General features: G+C 36.6%; 1 protein-coding gene across 16 annotated transcripts in view; it reads right to left on the reverse strand.

Annotated features, from left to right (window-relative positions):
- The window catches only part of LOC106881367 (la-related protein 1), a 65,894-nt gene that overhangs the window by 25,665 nt on the left and 26,543 nt on the right, over positions 1-13,686 (reverse strand). For all 16 annotated transcript variants that reach the window (XM_014931727.3, XM_014931726.3, XM_089354907.1 and 13 more), the window contains exons 3-4: positions 1,884-1,933; positions 150-245 (exon numbers count right to left, since the gene is read on the reverse strand). In XM_014931727.3, coding sequence (XP_014787213.1) covers positions 150-245; positions 1,884-1,933 — 146 coding nt within the window. The remainder of the gene's footprint in view (positions 1-149; positions 246-1,883; positions 1,934-13,686) is intronic.

Raw genomic sequence — 13,686 nt, forward strand, 5'->3', positions numbered from 1 at the left:
AATTCAGACTAAAATGGTGGAAAGAAGTACAAGACTGGGAAAGGTTTACACTCAAAAGATAGGGGATGAGATTTTGAACCAAGAGATTAAAAAAAAGAAAAGCATTGAAGAGGAGAAAGAAAAGAAAAACAACAAAAAACCCAACTTACATCAGTTACTTCACTTAAAGCAGGCCAATTGTCATCATGAAAGCCATTAGAACCATCCATATCTGTAGTCGCTGCCAGTGTTGGTGTGAGGCGAGACTGGAAATAAATAAATAAATCTTACTAAGTAATGGAATTAAAGAGAAATGTAAAAGGGGTAGAGCATTTTCGTTATTCAGTAGAAATTCAGTCAATCATTTCTCTTAACCCTGTTTCCCATTGAGCTATTTTAAATAAGATAACTCTTTAAATATTGTTTTATTTATCAACATGATGGTTATATTCAAGGTTTTTTTTGTTATTTTTTCATCACAAACACCCCTAACCCTGACAATAAGAGAACAAGATCTACCTTCAGTTCGATGCTTAAGAAGACAGTACATTGGCTTTTAGTAATCAGTCCAGCAATTTAGCCTTCCACCAAAGCTTTGTAAGAAGGTAAAAGAAAATCTCCAAAATATACATATCTATTAATAAGGGTGGTGCTCCAGCACGGCCATAGTCAGGTGATTGAAACCTGTACAAACATACATCAGTGGATGAACAAAATATTCCGCAGCATTTGGCTGCAGGCCAAGTTCAAATCCTATCCAAGTTGACTTTTTTTTTATTAATTCCCCCTTCCTAGGTCATTAAAATAACACCAATCTACAAGAAATGAGATTGATTAAACCTCTTTTGACCTTGAAGGTGGTGGGCCAGCATTACCACAATTATCCTTTTTGAAAAAAATGTAATGAGATGTTGTGATACTACCAGCAGAATCAGCTAAATTAAAGTGATTTCAATCAAGCTTTCAGACCAGACAATAGATTGTATTATGAATAGTTGCAGGCATTAGCTAAGATGTTAAGAAGTTTGCACCCCAGCATGTTTTCAGGTTTAGTCCCATTGCCTAGGTTGGCCAAAGACTTTTGAGGTGACTTGGTAGATGGAAGCTGCGACAAGCCCACAGTATACATATATCATAAGTGATTTTGTGAATGTGCACATATGTTTACATTTGTACACTTCTAAAAAATTGCTGAGTTGCAAATCAGTAGCATTGCTGTGTAAAATAAGAGCTCCATTACATGAAAAATAAGTAGTGGTTAGCGACAGAAAAGGCATCCAGTTGTAAAGCAATGCCTCAATAAGATGGTCTAACACACGCTAGCTTGGAAAAATGAATATAAAAAAGCAAACACACTAATCACTACCAACGTAACCCACCACATAACAAATATGCAAAAAAAAAACAGAACCAAACAAACACAAGCCAATGAGAGAGTCTCTGCATGGTTGCATCATCCATTGTCATCATTTAACACCCATTTTTCAATGCTGCATGGTTCAGACAGAATTTTGTTGAGGCAGATTTTCTATAATTGGATGCCTTTCCTGTTGCCAATCTCCACCTATTACAAAGCAAGGTGATATTTCACCATGAACAAATATGCTTTCCATGGAAGACTGGAAACTAACATCACTTGCACAATGTCGATGCTCATTCTTCTACCATGATGAGGGTAGATACACACACCTATAGGACAAATGGGCAACAAGTCCGTTGCAGTTAACACTTGGATGCTGTTAATATACATTTTCAGCTGAGCGAACTGAAACAAAGTGAAATGATGTGCCCTGTACAGAGATGGTGCATTGTCTAGTCCTAAAAGTTTTGGATCATCGAGGTTCAGCCTGCAATAGATAGCCAGTTAACAGTAGTTTTACACTGAAGTAAAGTAACCCACTTACCTTGGGCACATCTACTTTCTTATCTTGTGTAATTTTAATAACTTTTGTTTCTAAAAAAGGAAAAAGAAAAAAACAATTTAGTAAATTTTTAACAACAAAACATCTTCACAAACATAACATTTTTTTTTTAGGCATGGAAAAACATTAACAACAGCATTGTAATCTGTGATCCAGTAGATCCAGTTAAGACAAGGTCCATGTATGACCAGCTGATTAAATACATCCATAAAAACATGAAAAGCACAGTTACAGTGTTAAAGGCAGCACATCAGAGATGCCATCAACACTTGCAGGTATATTCTATGGAGAGGTAGTGACTGGAAGAAGAGTAACAGGCTGACCCATCTCCATTATAAAGATTTCTACAAGAGAGGCACAAAGATTTTTGACATGAACACGAATTGCTGAAAGGCTGTTGCAGCTAACAACATGAAGTAGAAACACGTTCCACCAACACCTCAAGTTAGGGTAACAGAAACTGACAGACATTGCAGTAAGCAAAGAAGGCTCACAGAAGGCTACAACATAGGTACACCTGAAACCATATACAAATAACCATGGTCAGCCCTGCCTAAGGGGGCCTAAATAAGGCAACAAACAAGGTATCACCTGCACAGTAATCAAACATGTTAGAAATAGCTAAATATCCCCAAGACTACAGCCTACTGTCCTAACACTGCTCTAAAAAAATATAAAAAGAGGAAGGTAAATGTAGTCTCAAATATACTGTGGCTGAATGAAAATATAAGATCACAACTGTTTAATTAGAACTGACCTGGGACTATAACACAAAACACACACCATATTGAAGACTATATAAAATATTTGTGCAAAATGGCTAGGAACATGGTATTTTTTAATGAAACAAAAACACGAAGGATTTCAAAATGTATATAAAAACTCACATGCTAACAGCTGATGAAATACAAATTAAAACTATGCCTATCACAAAAGTATATGATACAAAGGAAAATAAAAGTGGACTAAATACAAAAACAGCTGATGGCTTCCCACTATCGATGTTTCTATCAGCATACTAAGAAAATACATGAAAAAAGAAAGTCTATCAGCAGGGCACCTGTTATATATTTATATCCTAAGAGTATATACAAGAGCAAGTATGATTGAGTGGTCTAAAAGATTGCTTCACAACCATATGGTTTCAAGTTTAATTCTACGTGACACCTTGGGTGTCTTCTTTGCAAGTTGGCCAATGCATTGTTAGTGGTATTCAGTAAATAAAAAACTAAAAGGAAATCTGTTACACAGAAACACATACAGAAAGAGAAGGGAGGATAGATATGTATGTATGTGTGAAACAATGAAACCAGTGACATTTATGTCCAATAGTTTGTACATGTAAAAACCAGTAGAAAAAATACCTTACAGGGAAGGGGAAATGCTAATATCAAAACAAAGGGACATCCAGCCATGGAGTACTGCTTCAAGAAGTAATCTCATCTAACCCATGCCAGCATGGAAAAGCAGAGTGCCACAACCAAAAGTCCTTGTTGTTAAAATACCAAAACACACACTATGGCTGCAATGGCTCTACTGTATAAGGAACATAATGCTGGATTACCGATGAAGTAGTCAGACCAGCTGCCATATACTTTGCTCTGGGTAAGGTACTGAAATTTTATGTTATCTCAGATCATTCAGCTGTTTTGTATAAGGGGAGAATTCTTCTTGAGTTACATAGCCTAACTGAAACCTAATATTGATCAAATTCCTTTGGATCTTTGAGATTCAAGAAAGAGTTAACTAGCAAGGGGGATGTTACAAGAAAGAGGAGTATATTATGCATACATGCAATGCATAAGCATGATGCATATATTGGCGATATGAGGTAACCCAGGCAGAGCAAAATGTGAGGATATAATATTTCAGGATTCTGATCATGAAGAATTGTATGGATGGAAAAATATGCATTACAATAGACACACAGTGTTGAAAAGTAAGAAAACAAAAACCAAAAAACATTAAAACAATGATTATGGAAGTGCCACTGAGACATAGCTAGTGTTATGAATACAGCATACAATTTTTCTTTAATATCCAAACACCACCAAAACAACTGTTTCGACAGAACTACTTTAGTTTGATCATTTTAACACACCAATAAAGCAATCTGCAGGCAGAAAATATAAATCAAACAAATATGACATGTAAAACAAGTTCCTGTTTACACAGATATTTTTACATGCATGTATTTTTATTAGGACCAACTCGACCAACAACTACCTTCATTCTAAAATGAAATCAATTCTACATTACTGATATTTATTAGCGGCACAGCTATAGCTGTGTAGTAAGAAATTTGCTTCTTTGCATGGGTTTTTGGTTTTGGCACCTTGGGCGAGTGTCTCTTACTATAGCTCCCTGCTGACCAAAGCCTTGTGAATGAATTTGGTAGATGGAAACCAAGATGCCCATTGCACATGTGTGTGTGTGTTACTGCTCCATGTGATAGTTGCAAAGAAATGACACTATGGTGCAAGCAGCGTTCTTTGCTTACCTTCTGTAAAAACCTGTCAGGTTGGTGGGGCTGGGGAATATTACCTTGCTTGGAAACAGGTTCAGAGCTGGCAACCAGAAAAATCCATCTGACCCATGCCAGCAAGGATAAGTGAACGTTAAAAGATGCTGCTGCTGCTGATGATGGTGACAGATCAGAATTGATAAATATACTAGTAATAAACTAAGGCCAACTCAGCCACTCTCCACATGCAAAACTATTTTCTGCCTAGTCATAAATCAATTATTGCTATGAATTGACGCAATGATGTAATGATTAAGACAACACCTGGCACTAAGTTTCATACATGTTTGTGTTTAGCTGCAAGAGATTTTGTTTTGACCTTGGGCAAGATGTTTTATTTATATATATATATATATATATATATATATATATATATATATATAAGACACGTAGGAATATAAGGTCTTTGAGACTGGTGAGTGGGGGTGAGGGAGGAATGTACTCTCAAACCATAGACTTGGCTTGAATGCTTAGAAGCTTACGAAATGGTGGGCTTTGCCAAAGCCAACCAAGGTGCTTGGTGGTGGTGTTAAACAAGGCAACCTATTACCCAAGTAAGTCATGGGGTAGAATTTTAACCCAGAACAAATACCACAAGGTACTCAACCTGACATTCTCACAGTTCTGTCAATTCACTACCCCAGATTAATGTACTTTTTTTTTTTTTTTTTTTTTCAATTCTGAAAGGACGAAAGGCAAAGTTGACCCTAGAGGGATTTGAACTCTGAGCACATACGGTCAGAACAAATACCACAAAGATTTCTATCCAGCACACTTAATGACTGTCTATTCACCAAGTATTATCTCCAATAGTACACCTGCAAATTAGGGGAAAATGCTAAACTGACAGTACTGTCCTATGCCCTTTAAGCTTTTAGTTTAAATAACATCAAAATAAGTACCACCAATGGTAATAAATTACATCAACTGAACCCTTCCATTACAAATACTGACCTGGTCAAAAGAAGCCATGATTACTAAGGGATCAACTTTGCCTTTATAAGGGTTAATAGTTGATAAAATAAATATGAATCAAGTAAATCCATCTTAAATCGATCAATATCTTTCCAACGGCCCTGGTTAAATTTTCGCCTGTCTTCAATACCTTCCCCCAGGGGTACAAGTGCCATAACTACTTTCTCACTCCATTAATGGGATAGCCTACAGACACAAATTTAAGTAGTTCTACTACTACTACTACTACCACTACCACCACCCGTAGATGAGCAAATACGTTTACAATTCACTCATCTTAATGCCCTTGGGAAAGGCATGAATGTTACACCTTCCTGGACCCTTTTTAAGAAACTGTTACAGAAATACTAATTTAAATATTTCCCAGATACAACTGCCAGTAGTTTTAGGCTACCATATGGCTTAGTTTATGAACAACAACAAAAATGCAGTGTCAGCATACAATCACAACAGTCCTAGTATGTTCCTATACTGCTATATACATATGTACACAAGGAGAGATTGGCTATTTCTAGCACATAAAAAATAACAAAGCCTCTTAAATATATAAAGTAAATGCTATGCTATTCTCACCTATTTATTACGTTTTTTTAAATACTGGGAAACACCTAATTTGCGTGCGTGCGTGCGTGCGTGTGTGTGTGTGTGTGTCTCAAATGTGTTATAATAGCCTAGGCAAGGTATGGATAACTAAAAACACAAGCAGCCAAACAGCCAACATGAACAGCAGCTATTACTGATAGCAGTAGAGTGTGTGTGTGTGTGTGCGTGCGTGCGTGCGTGTGTGAAAAATAATGATCAAACAGCTGCCACAAATAGCTTGCAGGTTCCTGTAGGGATATACAAGTAAGGTGTGTGTACATGTGCATAGATGTGAAGATTGAATATGTGTAATTGCTATTGAAATTTAACACTTAGTAAGATTTGATTAAACAGGGCATATATTCATTCATACAATATAAACATGTCATTTTGTATTTAAGGACCAGCATTATCTAATGTACCTTGTGAAGCATGATTTGGGGAAGATTTGAATGTTGTTTTGAACAACCACACAGAGGATCTGCTACTGCTTCACAGAATAGGTTATCAGTCCAGCCGCATGATATCTGTGAGATGCCCCCACTTTATTATTAGAACCAATTTAAAATAACTGATGCTTGTTATTACTTCCTTCTTTTCCATGTCAGCACGAGTCAGATGGAATTCATTGAGGTAGATGTCCTTTGTGCAGCAAACCATCACCTGCTTCCAAGCATGGTAATATTTCCCCACTGCCAGACATGCTTTCATAGAAGATTGAAAGTGAAGGACATGCTCATATGATAGCCATGCTAATTCACAACTATCATGCAATGTCAAAACAAAGAGATACTAATACACACAACATGTTGCTTTCAGCTCCCATACACTCACAAGGCTTTGGTCAGCTCAGGGCTATAGATAATAAAGTGGGATAGAACCTGAAACCATGTGGCTGGGAAGCAAATTTTTCAACCACACAGATATGCTAGTAGCAGTGATAGTAGTTGTACTTGACCCTTTTGATACCAACCTGCATGAGACCACTCATAGTTCTATGCTACAGGCATCCTCTTTGAAAACCATCTCAACTGAAACCTTATCAGAACTTCCATGTTAACTTGTTTTCCCAATACCAGTTTAATAATGACAAAATTATTTCATTAAGGTCTTTATTATTTTCAAAACTGATTGAAACAAAGGCGGTGCATTTCAATAGAAATATGGTAACAAAAGAGTTAATATTTTATATCACATTTCGTGAACAACAGCATTCTTAATTAGGTTTTCCAATTAGTCAATCATTAGTTTACTGCAGTTCTTATGGAAAGTGACAAAGGATTGTCAGTGTGCCTTGGGAATATATACCATGCTATTTTTATATTATCCTGGTCTTTACATGTTTCGCATATCAACATTGACATATACATATATATATACACATATATGCAGAAATCACAATGTAAGTATATCTGAAAGGGTAGTCTTACACTGTTGTACCGTTGAATTACAAATAATGCTCATCTGTTATGTTCGGGTTAAAATTTCATCAACATCAAAAATATATGGCCGTTATGCATAGAATATAATTTCCAAATTTCATAAAGATCCGTTCAGTACTTTTGACGTAGTTTTGGATAAGAAAACAAATGACTAATGTGTGTGTTTGTGTGCATGTGTACGTGTGTGATGGGTGTATATATGTATAGATATCTGTATGCATGTATATATATGTATATATGTGTACATATTACATGTACATCTATATATATACATCTACACATATGTATACATATACATGTATGCATATAGATCTATATCTATATCTATACATATACATATACATCTATATGTATACATATACATCTCTCTCTCTCTCTCTCTTTCTCTGAAAGTATCTGTCATTACAGTATCGAAATGTGATTGTTTCAGTTAGTGGAATAGTTTCATTTTTAAAGTGAAAGTATTTGACATGAGTGTTTTTGTTTCACTTTTGACACGTAATACTTAAATAGTGGAGGAGATACTATGTTGCCATGGGCTCGAACTCTGCAAGAAGTTAAAAAATTTTTTTGACTAAAACACAACTGGAACCCTAAGTAAGGCATGTGTAAAATTTGAATGAAATTGGTTGCGTAGTTCTCGAGTTTTAGAGATTCACACAGACAGACAGACAGGCATTCTCATTTTTATATATATAGATAACCAAGGATACACATACGCACAGTGAAAAGACAATATAGTTATCCATGTGAAGGAAAAGAATTAAAGCATACATATACATTAACAAGCAAATTAGCTCATTAAGAAAAAGATGGCTAACAATGTGCTTCACACTCAATATATACTGCAAGAGGAGAGAGAACTTCCTACTATCCCAGCTATCGAGACCATCAGACCACGCAGTTTCAACCTTATTATGGTCATCCTTGGTGATGGATACTCTTCTGCTAGACAAGTAGTTCACCCCAACTTGCAATATATAGAAAATAAGTGACACACAGTCACTGATTTTGCAGTAAATAAAGTAGCTCATTAAGAAAATCTCTATAAGAGATGAAAACAGTATCTATACTGAGAAGTAATGTTTATTGCTATCTAAACATGGGTGTTCTCTAAGAATGGATAACACTGCTATTTTAACTCCAGGAAGACACCTCCTCCAGCTCTGATGGTCTTGGTAGCTGGGAGTTCTCTCCTCCCTTGCAATATATAGATGTTAAGTGCACCATTAACCAGCTGGAGGAGGCATCCTCCTGAGGTGAAAATAGCAGTATTGTCTGTTCTTAGAAAACACTCATGTTTAGATGGCAATAAACATTACTATATATAATTTAACCTCCACTTTTCCATGGCTGAATGCTGTTCCTGCAGCCAATCCTGACGTGTTTCCAAGCAAGATATTTCCCATGGCCAGACACATTTTTCATGGAAGATTGAAAACCAACAATATTGTCTGTATGATGGTTGTAAACCGTCATGTAATATCAGGACAAGAGTACACATAGAACACATTTTATTTATATATATATATATATATGCCACATAATAGGACTGAATCCAAGATATGGTTGGAAAGGAAACTGTAACTATGCACCCACACTAGCAGATTAATATTTTACAGGTATGCCCTGGCTAGAATATTTGAACAATTGTTTTTATAGCTTGATGTCTTTTCTATTGCTAATCATTCAATCGCAAAAACAGAATGGAGCATGTTCTATATATAGCATAGTGGTTAAGAGTGCGGGCTACTAATCCCAAGATTCCAAGCAGTGACCTGAACAATGATAATAACACGGGGGGGGGGGGGGGGGACCCTAAGGAATGAGAACCCAGGTTCGAAATTTCGCCAAGACACCTGAAGAAGGCTGGAGGGTATATCAGCCGAAATGTGTTAACAAACAAGATGAGGACAAATATCTGTTGAACGTAAATAATGTAGAATGGAGCATGGTTTTTGTTTAGTTGGCACAACATATATGAAGACCATGTGATCAGTAGTAGCTGAACATCTTAACCTCAAATCATTTTGTAACTCTTATTTAAAACTTGTTTTCACATGAAATGGTAGTACTGAAGAATCATTCAACAGATGGCCATAAGGCCAAACCGTTTCAGATCATCTTGTGCACCATTTAAGATAGGACAGTTCATTTCAGCTTAACAGAGACACCATTCCACATACAGACTGCTTTACAATAAGAAGTGTGATCACCTACAACAAAATTGCTAACAATATGATTAAAATTTAAGACTGGAAAATAAACATACAATCATGACAGTATAGTAAAAGATAGTTTCTTTGCCCTGCCCATCTAACAGCCAGATCAACCAGTGTGATGTTTCTTGTGGTTGAGTGGGTTTCCGAATACAAATTTCATCAATCAGCATCTGCTTAATATCCACTTCTCCATGCTTGCATGGGTTGGATGTAATTCATTGATGCAGATTTTCTATGGCTGGGAGCCTTTCCTGTCACTGACCCTCACCCATTTCCAAGTCGAGTAATATTCTCCCATGGCTAAACAGGTTTCCATGGAAGATTAAAAATACAGTCACTGCTTGTGTGATGATGATGATCATCATTGACAAGTATCACAAAATATCAAAATAAGAAGACACTAACTCACATACACATATGGCAGGCTTCAGTCAGCCTGGGACTACAGTTGACACTTGCCGAAGGTGCTACACAGTGGGACCTGAAGCCATAGTTGGGAAGGCTACTTCTTACACAGCCATACCTGTGCCTAATTTCTGCACATTAATTATACACACACACACACACAATCTTATTTTTAATATGTTCGATTCATTAGATTGCAGCCATGCTGGGGCACTGCCTTGAAGAATTTTAGTCAAATGAACTGACTCCAGTGCTTTTTTCTAAAAAGTCCAATACCCTATCAGCATCTTTTGCCGAAGCACTAATGTTACGGGGATGAAAACACACCAGCACCAGTTGTCAAGCAAAGGTGGGGCACAAACAGAGATTCAAAGACACATACAGATATACAAATATATGACAGGCTTCTTTCAGTTTCCACCAACCAAATCCACACACAAGGCTTTGGTCGGCCCAAGTTGCCCAAGTTGCCAGGTAGTGAGACCGAACCCAGAACCACATGGTTTGGAAACAAACTTCTTACCACACAGCCACAGCTACATATAAAAACTCAAATTAATTTGTCTGGAAGACAGTATTTTGCAGTCAATGAGTCCAAGAAAGAAATTTCAGAGAGTTGACATTCTGAAAAGAAATGACTGGATGTAGGGGTTAGTGGAGTACCGGTGGGACTGAACACAATGTGGGTGATAGGAAGAGGAGAGATGAATGAATGTCAGAGTAGAGACCAATCAGCAATGACAAAAACACATCTGACCAATCAGAAATGAAACAACACATCTGTGGGCCAGAGTGTTTACGAGTGACTGCAACATCAATTACAGATGAAAGATCTTAATTTCGAAGGCACAACATAGCTTGACTAAACTGAAATAAGAATGCTAATTTTAGTATAGCATTGCCTTATTTCAAACACGTAGACTCTTTGCTTAAATTTTAATTCCCAGCCTGATATTAGAATACAAGGAAAAACTATGCCTTCAACAATCTTAACCTAGCTCTTTGATAAAATATAAATAACCAATATAAAATCATTTTTGGATAAATGAAAATATGGTTGGGCAAATTGTTCTTTAACCCAACCATATCCAACCCAAATATTCAACCAGTTTTAAGCCAGCTGGTTCTGGCCTCTCACACTTACCCTGCAATATAATCACATCACTGAAATCTTGAAGCTACAAGATAATGCACGATTGATTCAAAACAATGTGAATAAATAAGGATTACGTTTGATAGTGTAATCTGAGTGCCAAACGGTTAAATGTTACTAATTCATATATTTGGAAATAGGGTGGGGAGAGCCCCAGTATGCACAGTACAATGGTGGGCATTAGGAAGAGCAAAAATTGTAGAAACTATGCCAAAGTAGACAGTGGAACATGATGTAGTCCTTGGACCTGCCACATCCTGTCAAACTGCCCACCCTTTGCCAGCAAGGAACATGGGTGTAAAATATGATAAGGATGTCAACAAATTTTTTTAATATATCCCAGTATTTAAATAGGTATACCATGTCTTTTATATACTGTTAGAAGCAATTAAAAGGGTTGTCAATAAAAAGGACATCTGGACATAAAACAGTTTTAGAAAACCTGTCCAACTCATTCATACTAACATGGAAAAACAGACAATGATGATGACAACAATGCAAATAATATTGTTTTCTACTCTAGGCACAAGGTTTGAAATTTTGGAGGGGAGTTGAGTCGATAAGATTGACCCCAGTACACAACTGGTACTTAATTTATTGACCCCAAAAGGATGAAAGGGAAAGTCGACCTCAGTGGAATTTGAATTCAGTACACAAAGGCAGATGAAATATCATTAAGCATTTCGCCCAACATGCTAACGTTTCTGCCAGCTCACTGCCTTACAATGCAAATAATATTAGTGACAGTAAAAGTGCATGTGTCTCTCTATCTAGACTTCTAAAACCATCAGAGTTTAAAACATCAATATCCAATCTATATAAATTAACCATATGCTACACATGATTGTTATGCTTAGAGTGGAGTGGGGTGGGGAGGTCCCGAGAACTGGGTCCAAAATAGTTTATTATTTTTTAAAATACAAATGGTGTTAGCAGTTGCTCATTACAAGTTCAATTATTACCAAGTTACAACCCAATAAGCAGTTTTAGATAAGGCTCAGAGTTTTCTTCAGTCTTCTCATAAATAAAGCTCTACTGTCATTAATGTAGGCAGGTAGACATTAAGTTTCATCTACAAAAGCATCAAAATGTAACCAAGTAGAATTTCACCATTCCATAATGCCAGTTAACTTTGTCTTTTAATTTCCAAGTATATCAGGGCATTGCGAGAGACCTTTAGATTGAAACTGGGGAGAATATCATCACAGGGGCTGTTACTGGATGGTCGCCCTAGTCAGCTACCTAGTACATTACCACCACCTGGCCCTTGAGGGTCTTTTGCAGAGTCCAGACTATTGCATTTAGGGTAGGTCCATGAGCCAGGGCTAACTTCTCTTTACCAACAAACCCAGAAAGAGCCATGTGCATTCACCTCCTCTTCTGAATCCTGTGTGTATGTGTGTGCACGCACACACACACAGACACAACTTTTGTAGTATTTTAGTTCAGAACAGCACATGCACTGCTGTATTCAAAGAATTAAAAGGGTCAACACCAGAATCAACTATGAATAATACGAAACAACAAAGGAACTCAAATATTTGTTTGACTAACTATAAATAGTGGTCAAATACACTCAACCACAATTTTGTTTTTTGCTTTGTTAGGTGACTCATAATTAAAAGTTTTCAAACTCCATTAGTGGCGCCACAATAATTAAAACAAAAAATCCTGTCTAAAACAAAATTAAATGTACTGCCAAATCAAATTTACAGAACTATTTGAAAAGGAATTGGGTCATCATCACCATTTAACGTCCGCTTTCCATGCTAGCATGGGTTGGACGATTTGACTGAGGGCTGGTGAACCAGATGGCTACACCAGGCTCCAATCTGATTTGGCAGAGTTTCTACAGCTGGATGCCCTTCCTAACGCCTTTGATTAAAAGATGAGTGTCAAGAGGTGAACAAGAGACCACAAAGAAACAGGGTAACAACAAAGGCAGAGGAATGAAGTAAATAGGTTTCATGAAAATCAGGAACTGAAAACTATTTAACCATCAGTAGAAAAACAATGACTTGAATAATGCAACACACAGACACAGATTAAGAGTTAATGTCCAACTATTTCTTCAGCACTTCAACCATTTTTCTAGCTCACACCCTATCTTGATTTTCCAAGCACAAAAGTGTTATTGTGAAGGAAGTGGGGAGTGAGTGCATGTGTATGAATACAAAAGAGATTTTTAAACTTTATTGCAAATTTTATTTACTTGTGATCCATTCTGAAGTAACCTGTGTTTACACCTAGCTAAAAGTACTGAACTACAGTAAAACAAGTAACTTCTTCCTAAAATCGCTCTATTTTAAGTCCTAAGGCTCCTATAGAACTTAATACATTTCAAGAGATAAGGCTCATAAAAACAAAACATAATTGAAAGCAGTTGTCAAGTTATCTTTTGGATTTTAAAACTGCCACATTGAGCAGAATGTTGAGGTGTAGGAATGAAATTCTCAAAAGACAGAATCTAACATTTTTGATG

This window comes from Octopus bimaculoides, chromosome 7 (genome assembly GCF_046866305.1).
Source record: "Octopus bimaculoides isolate indiv1 chromosome 7, ASM4686630v1, whole genome shotgun sequence".
Classification (NCBI taxonomy): Eukaryota; Metazoa; Mollusca; class Cephalopoda; order Octopoda; family Octopodidae; genus Octopus; species Octopus bimaculoides.